The sequence below is a fragment of the Haemorhous mexicanus genome, chromosome 1 (genome assembly GCF_027477595.1).
Source record: "Haemorhous mexicanus isolate bHaeMex1 chromosome 1, bHaeMex1.pri, whole genome shotgun sequence".
NCBI classification, from domain to species: Eukaryota; Metazoa; Chordata; class Aves; order Passeriformes; family Fringillidae; genus Haemorhous; species Haemorhous mexicanus.
In genome coordinates this window covers 43,725,893-43,735,214 of record NC_082341.1, presented here as the reverse complement: position 1 = coordinate 43,735,214, position 9,322 = coordinate 43,725,893, and the positions used below count along the sequence as shown (strand labels likewise).

The following is a 9,322-nucleotide window of genomic DNA, read 5'->3' as shown; positions in this document are numbered from 1 at the left end:
GTAAATATCTTTTTAATTAAAAAAAATTCTTAGTGCTGCTTTCTTGGATGCTCTTTATTTTTAAATAATTTTAACCATTGACACATACAATTATTAATTTTCTGATTATATCAAATTTTTCTTGTATATACAAGCTGAAAGTCTAAAAGTAACACAGGAACCATTTTGTGTACACTCTAACAGGGCATACAAAATTGTATTAATTCCCTCATAAAAGTTTACTTGAAGCTGCCTCTCATAAAGCTGTCAATCCTGTAATAGCAGCCATGTCAGCCAAATAATTAAGAGTCAGGATGAACTGAGCTGTTGTAGAAATGAGTCAGCCATTTGCCTCAGGATCTCCAGATCCACATAGCTGTGTGTCTGACTTCTACTGTTCCCAACAGAAAGGTGAAAGTCACACAGAAATGTAAGTAACATGTAAATTGACACTGGGTCAAGCTAACATAACTTAATGACACAGACTCAAGTATCTACCTTTTTATGGTCTCATTATTCTATTTCCTATCTTTCTTTGCAGTTCATTTCTAAAACCTCGTTTCTCCAAAACAAAACTCAATCCAAAAATGCCACTTCAATTTTACAGTATAATGCCCCACACTCAAAACCCACCCTCACTGGTTTTAGAAGTGATTTTTCTATGTATAATATAATTTGATGTCAGCTGTGCAGGAAACTGCTTTTGAATTTTGTAACTATTACTTAGAAATGAAATTTTTTTAAAAGTAATTATTAGTATAAATAACAGGTATTCATTCAGCTGCCCTAAGAAACAGAAGCACCACCATGGTATTGCTCTTTTCATTTTAGTGGGATACTCCTATACCATTACTAGCTGGCTGTGTGTTGGCTGCATCACATCGTGGAAAAGTTTTTTGAAGAGCCCAATTTGGAAATATTTGTATTATACTGCCAAGGCTGAAATAATGACCAAGTTCTGGATCAGATGGCCACAGTAGTTAAAATATTTGAAACTGATCCTTCCAGTTCTACAGGGTACTGGTGCTCCAGGATGCAAATATTTACAGGTCAGTTTAATACGTGGCCATTTAAAAGGTTATATGACTGTACTTACACTTATGTCATTTACAAGACAAATACAACAGATGAGCTACTCCAGTGGAGATATTTGCAAAACTAAAAATTTATAGCATCTAATTTTAGACGACTTTCTATGCAAACTCAGACTTATATTCCTTAATATAGCCCATGTGATGGGGAGTAATCAGAATTATAGCGAAACTTTCAATAACCAACAAAAATATAATATTTAGACTTCTGAAAAGGTAGACAAAATCTCCAGTTCTTTCCAATGTTGCTCATAATTTTGTCATGAAAAGCATCTGTCAGACAAAATAGTGGCATGCTGCTAATGTAATAATACCAGAAGACTTCACTTTCTTACAGTATACTCAAAATATCACATACAAAACATAGGCAGCTGTTTAAGGACAAGCAGCAGTAAAACATTGATAAAGAAAATTCCCTCCTGGGGATATTTAAGGCAGATGAAAAGGCTTATATGTTCCCATTACTCAGAAAAAGTACCCACAGCATGATCCGTGCCAAGACTTTAGACCAGTGAATGACAACCAAGTAAAAGTGCCTGGAAACTCAGGAGCAGCACCATGAAACAGGCATTATCATCTGCCCTCCACCCACTCAGTCCACTCCAGCAGATTTCATCCTTCCCTTGGCCCTGTTCTATGTGCTATTCTCATCACATGATAGGGTATATAATGTGCTGTGCCTGCTTTTTTAGTTTATCCAGGTCCTTTTATTTGCCACTGAATATCTGGACATTAGCAATGCTGAGAAACTAAAATTTAACACTAGCACAGCTCTATCTGTTAATAAAGACATGATGAGAAAACAGAATATAAACAATGTAAATCTGTGTCCTTCCTGCCCCTGTAACAATTCTGTTTCATCAGAAAAGTAAAGGTAAGCTTCAATGGAAGTGAAAAAAAGGAAAAAAAGTAAGTCTGGTCTTCTCAAAACCCAACGTCCATCCAAACTCATGAAAGTTGTTCTTAATATTTGTTTTTCTACATGTTTCTCATTTTGGCCATGAGTTCTTCTAGGCTTTCTTCAGACTCTGCTACTGTCTCCCCAGTTAATGAATTCTCTTCCTGTTAGGAACAGGAAGAAAAAGTTGTTAACAAGAAAAGTAAACAAAAAAGCCCCCACAGATCAGGTTTATTGCTGTTCCACCACACCATTTTCCTAGAACCAGGCACTCAGTTGTGAGATTAGGCCTAAGTGATTATAAGCTTTAATTGTAAACTATTTAGAATAGGAGTAAGGATGTTCTTACTGCAGTACATTCAGATTCTATGTTCCCCAGGTATACTCATTGCTCTTTGACTACATACAGCTTTTACAAGATATGTATGGGAAAAATTAATTAGTCACCAAAATATCAACTGAGAAATTGACATTTGCTGTCCTTCCCCCGGCCCCCAAATGCATTAATTCCTATAATCTCAGCAGTACATTCACACTAGCATCCACACTTGAAGAAGTATCTGTCCCAGGAACACAAAACTGGACATAAAAAGGAATAATCAAATAAACTGAGGTCACATTTCACTGGAATTGTTCAAGATGAAATTCTGTTTTAGGTTTAAAGGGTAACAAAATTGGCTGGTATTATAAATTTAATCTACAATGTGTATTTCAAAAATTCAAAAAGAATAAGTTCATTACCTTGTCTGGGATAGTATATGCTACACTAATTCCCTCAGGAAGCTCAGGTACTGGGCCAGATGCAGCCTTCAGCTCATCTTCTGAAATTTCTGATACTAATTCAATGCCTTTGCATTAAAAGGAAACAGAAACTCCATTAGAAGTTAGAAGAAAAAGTTCTTTAATCACCAAATTATCACAGTAAGAGGAAAGAAGCAGCTACTTTTCAAACACAGAATTAAATTAAACTAGAAACACCTTTGATTTCAACTTCATTCCATTACCAATAGAAAATATTTTCCCTTTACAATATATGAATAATTCTATATAGGCAACTTATGAACCAGAATGGCATCTCTTCCTTGTCCTTACCATTTAAACTTCACCATAAGGACACTTCTCCCAGTTGTAAGATAAGATTATTTTCTATAGCATGTAATAAACAGAACATATATCTCCAGTCTTAATATGGTTATATAAAACACATTTACCAGTCCTTAAGATAATTCCTTCTAATTTAAAACCCTCAGAGGAATGTAAAAACCCATGGGATGCCTCAGCACAGTGCTTATGGAAATGACAACTGCTCTTTAGTATATTTAAAAGGAATATGCAGTTAACACATCTTCTTACAGCTCTCTCATCTTCAAAACACCTTCTGAGAAAGTTTTTTATTCAAGCAGCAGTTACATTTTGAGCCAAAAACCTGCACATTGCACTAAAACATATCATCAAGTTGTGGTAAAATTACTTTCAAAACCTAGGAAAAGCCAAAAGTAATTACACAGTGTAAGTTATAAAAAATAGGAACTAAAAAATTCTATGTACCAAGTTATAAAAAATAGGAACTAAAAAATTCTATGTACCCAAAACTGAGTTCACCCAAAATGAATCTCAGTATTGGGAAAATCATTTAGTCTCCAGGTGATGACTTACCCCAGTCATTGTCTTCATGTACTATTTCTTCTTCCTTTTCAATTACTTCTTCTTTTGGTCTTGCAGCTTCTTTTTTCTGGAGGGAAAACACAGAAAAACAATCCCCTCAATAACCAAAATTTAACAGTCCAATTTCCAAAAACAGCAAAGAAGTTCAAACCTAAGAGTCACATTTCTTCCAATATGCAAGATAAAAAGGTTCTAAATGGTGACTGCTTAGGAGCAAAAAGGCAGAATACCTGCCAGTTCAAAAAAACCACCAAACCCATTAACACTCAGAAACATATGACTGCTAGAAAAGTTTGCATTCAGTTAAGTAGTATTTTCTTCTACATAATTGTTCAACCTTTCTTTCCACCCTTTATTTTAAGGTAACCATAAGTACTGTATATTTAGAAACACGTGCAACCATCTGAAGATGAGGGCTGCAAACTAGAGTAGCAACGAACATTTTCTTTTACTACAGATTTGCAACTTGTTTTGTTCTCTAAGAAAAGGGAAAGAAAAAAATTGACCCACAAACCCAAACCATTTTTACCTTATAATTTTCTTGCTGTTTTCTGCAGTTGTGGTCACTACATTGGGGGTTTGGCTTCATAGACATAGTTGGGAAGAAATCCTGCATCGCATTGTAACCAAGATAATAACTCACAGTACCAAAATTTAACAGGTATCTAGAAACACAGAGAAAGAAGGAGCTTGTAATACAGGTGCAAACCTAAAACTTCAGTTGATTAGGGAATAATTTTTCCTCAAAGAACTTTTAGAATACACTTTCAGACTCATGGAGTTGTAACGTGAGTTACTGTAATTGCCTTAAATCCAGTTATGCTGTAGTAAGCTGGTAAAAGAATAACTGGATCAATACAGAATCCCATCTTCTCGTGGTGTGTAAGAATAACTCAGCTACAGGCAAGAGAAGTAATTTATTCTTTGTCCATGTACAAAATTCCAAAGTCAAGTCAGCACTTGTAGTATTTATGTATAACTTAATGATGCCAAATCAGAGCATGTTTAAATATTTAAATATTTCGCTGTACACATCAAATAGCAACAACTCAGTCACTTACTTAAGAACATTTTGCACAAGCATTCCTGCCACAACACCCATGGTTGTAGGAAGACTGGCTGCACAAACTCCTTCTCGTTTCAATGTCTTCTCATCAATATTTGCAGCTACCACCAGTGGAGGAGCACACTGAGGGGCAAGAGAGAAAATAAGCTGTAAAAAAGCGCTCAAGAAATCCCACAGATCACACAGAATTTTAAGGTACTGCATCAGCTGTGCCAGGATCACATTCAGAAGGCCAGCTAATCTTCACATACCCAGTCCCACTCTAAAGGGCAAGTGAGCAATTCAGCAGAGCACCACATACCGCAAAACAAGCAGATTCACCAGGGATGATCAGCTGGATGTGTCCCGACACTGCATTTTCACTCACTCCAGACTCCATCCAGATTTGTCCAAGTTCATTGCAGGCCTTATAAACACAGGAACACACATGTCAGCACTGCAGAAGTTTAATGAAAAGAATAAGAACTGGGAGTGATGAAACAGATTAATCTCCCTGCTTTCAGGCAAAAAGGCTATGGTTAGAAAAAGGTACATGAAGAAATAGAAGAGAAATTATTTCTCAAAGGACAAATCACACAGCAAATTAAAGTTGCCCTCATGAAACCAGCCCTTTCTGCTTTCCTGAGGACCTGAGATGTTCTAACAATACAGACATTAGTGACCCAGTCACAGCACACTACAGAATATAGTTCCACAAATTATTTTTAGAGGCTTGGGTAGAGTGTATCTGTGCGCCTTCCCTGCCTGCAATTTATGGATCAAATCAGCTGAAGGGGTAACAGGAAACATACATTTGGCATAAACCCTACATTGGCTGCTACTATAAAGAAAAAGAGTTTGATTAAATAAACAGCATTTTTAGTATACAAAAACTCATGTGAGGTATACAATTAGTTATAGAAACTCTTTATAAGTTTGTAAGATTCAACATACCAGCCTTTGAAAATACTGTTATATAAACAGAGTAATTAGAAAAGACATAGTTTATAATACTTCGATCTTTTACTAACCATTAGCTGATAGTAACTTCAAAGTCTTTAGTGATATTTATACACATAAAATGGGTTTATAAGAACTGGGTAAAAGCTCAGATTCCTCTAGCTAAGGGGGACACTTCCTAGGAGACTGTTTTTAAGTTCATGTTTTTTCTATAGTTCACAGCTCCTAACATATTTATAGGAGACAACAGTCTTCCAAAAGCTGGAGCCTTTGGTGGCCTTACCGTGTTAATTGCCATGCGAGCCTCAAAGTTGTCCACGCAGCTTAGAACCAGATCCACAGGCTTCCCTTCCTCCAGTGCACCGTTACTGGAACGAGCATCAGAAATTTACATGAAATTGCCAGCAGAACAAAACACCAACACGGCAACCAATATGCTGCTTTAGAGTACAGAAGCCCAAGAAAAGTGAATTTCTAACAAAGCTTGTGCAAATGCAGTACCGGACACAACCAGCATCTTAGATCTGCAGTAGAAACAACACCATGCTGAGGCTGGGATTTAAATATATGGGCATTTTAGACTGTTTTATATAGTATGCACTCACAGTATGAAGTATTGGAGAATTGCATCTTTGTTCAACAGAACTGCAAATGGTCTAAGTTATTTCAGATCTCTATGAGATCCACTAGTAACTACTTTCTTCTTTATTTTATAACTCATACCTGAAAATTACTACAGAACACTGAAGATATGATCTGATCTGTTTTCCATAACACATCTAGGCAGGAAGGTCTTCATATACACACATTTCCCAGAGGTTTTAAATTGGAATTTATTAAATTGAAAAAGGGCCCCAACAAGAAAAAAGTGAAGCTGAATAGAATCACACATCAGCAGAAGTTAGCAATATGCCAAAGTTGGGGGATTTTACCTTATTCTATCCATGAAGTGCTCAAAGTTGTCCAGTGTTGTGATGTTGTAGTTATGTACTTCAAACTGAACATCAGGATTAATATCCCTTAGGGAGGAAATAATAGGAGTCAGTAGTAAAGAATACAGTGATAATTTGCATTCTTCTCCCTAACTTCCCAAGTGTTGCTACAGTCTTAAGTTTCCACTCTGAACTCTAGAATTCACCCATATTCGTCAAAGATTCAGATTAGATAAGAAAAAAACCCACAACATATGGAAGTGGCATCGTTTATACCAAACTTCTGAGCAAAACTGGCTATACTTAAAAAGTAGGCTCACATTAAGGTTTTGGCCAGTACAAAAATGTCTTTGAAGTATCAATCATCCCCACAAATATTTTATGATCAAATCCCCAAATTAGATCATGCTCCTTTGCAACTAATTAAGAGTGAAACATTGGTTTTCTGGAGCAGCATCCTGGCTAAATACATTTTGATACCCACTTCTCCAAGTTATACCTCAAAGTATGTTCTGCTGCTTGCACTTTACTTAATCCAGCTTGATGAGGTTGGAAGAAGAGTCTGTTCATGTTTGCCAGTTCCACTTTGTCATAATCAAACAGAAGCAGCTACAACAAAGATTGTTTTAACACGTGTGAATCTCCAGAGACTCTGCAAACAGAGCACTGTGGCAATTTTGAGCAACAGAACTAATTCTAAAACCAAAGCCATAGAAAACTCCCCCAACCAAACTCCCTCCCTCAGAGGCCCATTTAGTTCACATACAAGAGGTACAAACATCATAAGGACGTGAAAAACTGAACCAATCTGTTAAGTCATTAAAACTAAGAATATTCAATAGATTAAGCTATATGAACAGCATCACCTCTATTATCACCTTCTTACTTGCTGCCACAAGACAAACTAATGTTTGTGACAAAGATTTCTGTTTGTCATCTACTGCATTTCAGTTGCACGATATAAACTTGGTTCTTGTAAGACTTTATGTGAAATACCCCCTCCTTTTTCTTTATTGTGTTTTCCTTTGGCAATAATCCTTTTGCAGCATGAGGATTAGAGAAATGGGTTCATATAAGAATATGGAGATGACAAACATCCAAACAAGAATCATCCACATGATGATCAAGCCCTAAATAAATTAATTTTACCAGCATAATAAAATACAGACTCGTCATGTGCAATGTTTACACATGTGCTGCTCTTGAGTGTTTTCTTCACATTTTTTTATTTGGGTAAAATCAAATCAAATTCTTTATGAAGAGGACTGGTCAATCAATAAGGATAATAGACAGAAGAATAAAAAAACTCTCATTACCTTACCAATGCCACACCTTGTCAGCATTTCAGCAGTCACGCTGCCAACGCCCCCCACACCTACTACTGCAACTGTGAAGGTACGGATTTTCTGTAGGAAGGAATACTGAACACATCAGTATCTCAGAAGTGGTCCTCCCAGGGAAAAAATGCAAACAGTGTTTCATTACAGACAGAATCCTACCTCATAGTCTTTGACAATCCCCATTCTTTTTAATGCCATCAAGCGACTACAAAGAAAAAAGAAATGCAATGTTAACATAGAAAATGTTCTTTATGTTTCTAACAAAAATTTTGCTTTTCAGGTATTTAAAATCACTTTTGCTATAGAAATAACCTCACCAAGCAATAAATGCAAGCCTGCTGTTTCCACTGCAGTTGTGACTGCCAGCTGGGTACAGTCTGAGTGACAGAGTACATGCTTTTCTATTTGCCTCAGAGTCCTAACCCTGCAGAAACTCATGCACCTATTCCTCTGGTAGTATTGATGAAATCAGGAGGACACAGATATTTTTTTAACTGAATCCCTCATTTACAGAATGAAAAGTGACACTTTTTTTTGTGATGAACCATATGGCAGCAAACTAGTGAAGACTTGCTCTGTTTTCTAATCGATTGGATTAGATTAACATAACATTAAAAAAATAAATAGAGACTATCAGGTTTTGAGGATAACTGAAAGGATTTTAAACTAACATTTTATCCCATTATGGCATTTTTTTATGAAAGTACGAGTATCAATGTGTATTAAGGCATAATAAAAGCAAACCCAAACCAACAAAACAAAAAACAAAAAATCATCAGATTTCTAGAAGGGAAGGGGTCTCTAAAGCTCAAGAATTCTATAAACCAACTTCTAAAAAAGGCAATTTGGAGGAATGAGAATAAGACGTCATAGAATACCAACACCTGTCCCATTTACTAGCAACCTGGCTGAAAAACACAAGGTTTTCAGATTTTCTCCCTCCCCGCCTGTATTGTAAAGCAAGATAGTACAAAGTAACCCTGACATCCAGCCCTGCCAGCCCAGCCAGGTGGGAAACCCGAGAGCATCCCACCTGGAGCACCTGCCTGACACCCTCCCGAGCACACCCAGCCCCATCCCTGAGATTCCCACCCGTCCGAGCCTCTCCCGCTCCACCCGTTCCAGCCCACGGCCTCCCCCTTGCCCATCCTCCGCGCCCCGGCAGAGCCCCCGCAGCCCTCTGAGCCCCCCACGGCACCTGTAGGGGTTGGAGTCGGTCACCTCGGCGCTCATGGTGTCGATGCGGGCCCGCGCCGCCGCCCGCCCGCGCTTCTCCCGGGCCAGCTCCTCCTCCAGCTCCCGCACACGCCGCTCCAGCCGCTCCAGCCGCCCGGGATCCGCCATGGCAGCGACACGTCTGTGCCCGGCCCCGGGAGCTTCCGGGAAGCGCCGGGGCGGGGCTGGCCCTTCGC

General features: G+C 37.9%; 1 protein-coding gene across 1 annotated transcript; it reads right to left on the bottom strand.

Moving 5' to 3' along the window:
* Positions 1 to 26: 26 nt before the first annotated feature.
* UBA5 (ubiquitin like modifier activating enzyme 5) lies at positions 27 to 9,291 on the bottom strand. Its single transcript, XM_059847612.1, has 12 exons — positions 9,109 to 9,291; positions 8,070 to 8,115; positions 7,887 to 7,976; positions 7,070 to 7,179; positions 6,571 to 6,657; positions 5,922 to 6,006; positions 5,001 to 5,105; positions 4,695 to 4,822; positions 4,163 to 4,298; positions 3,625 to 3,700; positions 2,710 to 2,816; positions 27 to 2,132 (listed from the first exon to the last, which is right to left on the bottom strand). The coding sequence occupies exons 1-12, from the start codon at positions 9,252 to 9,254 to the stop codon at positions 2,049 to 2,051; spliced, it is 1,200 nt and encodes a 399-aa protein (XP_059703595.1). The 5' UTR covers positions 9,255 to 9,291; the 3' UTR covers positions 27 to 2,048.
* Positions 9,292 to 9,322: the final 31 nt, after the last annotated feature.

Excerpts from the sequence above, each read along its gene's own strand:
- UBA5 (XM_059847612.1), bottom strand. The coding sequence starts at position 9,254 with ATGGCGGATCCCGGGCGGCTGGAGCGGCTGGAGCGGCGTGTGCGGGAG. Across the intron at positions 8,116-9,108 it reads ACCGACTCCAACCCCTACAG|TCGCTTGATGGCATTAAAAA; the intron begins GTGCCGTGGGGG and ends TTTTCTTTGTAG. Across the intron at positions 2,817-3,624 it reads ACATGAAGACAATGACTGGG|GCATTGAATTAGTATCAGAA; the intron begins GTAAGTCATCAC and ends TTTAATGCAAAG.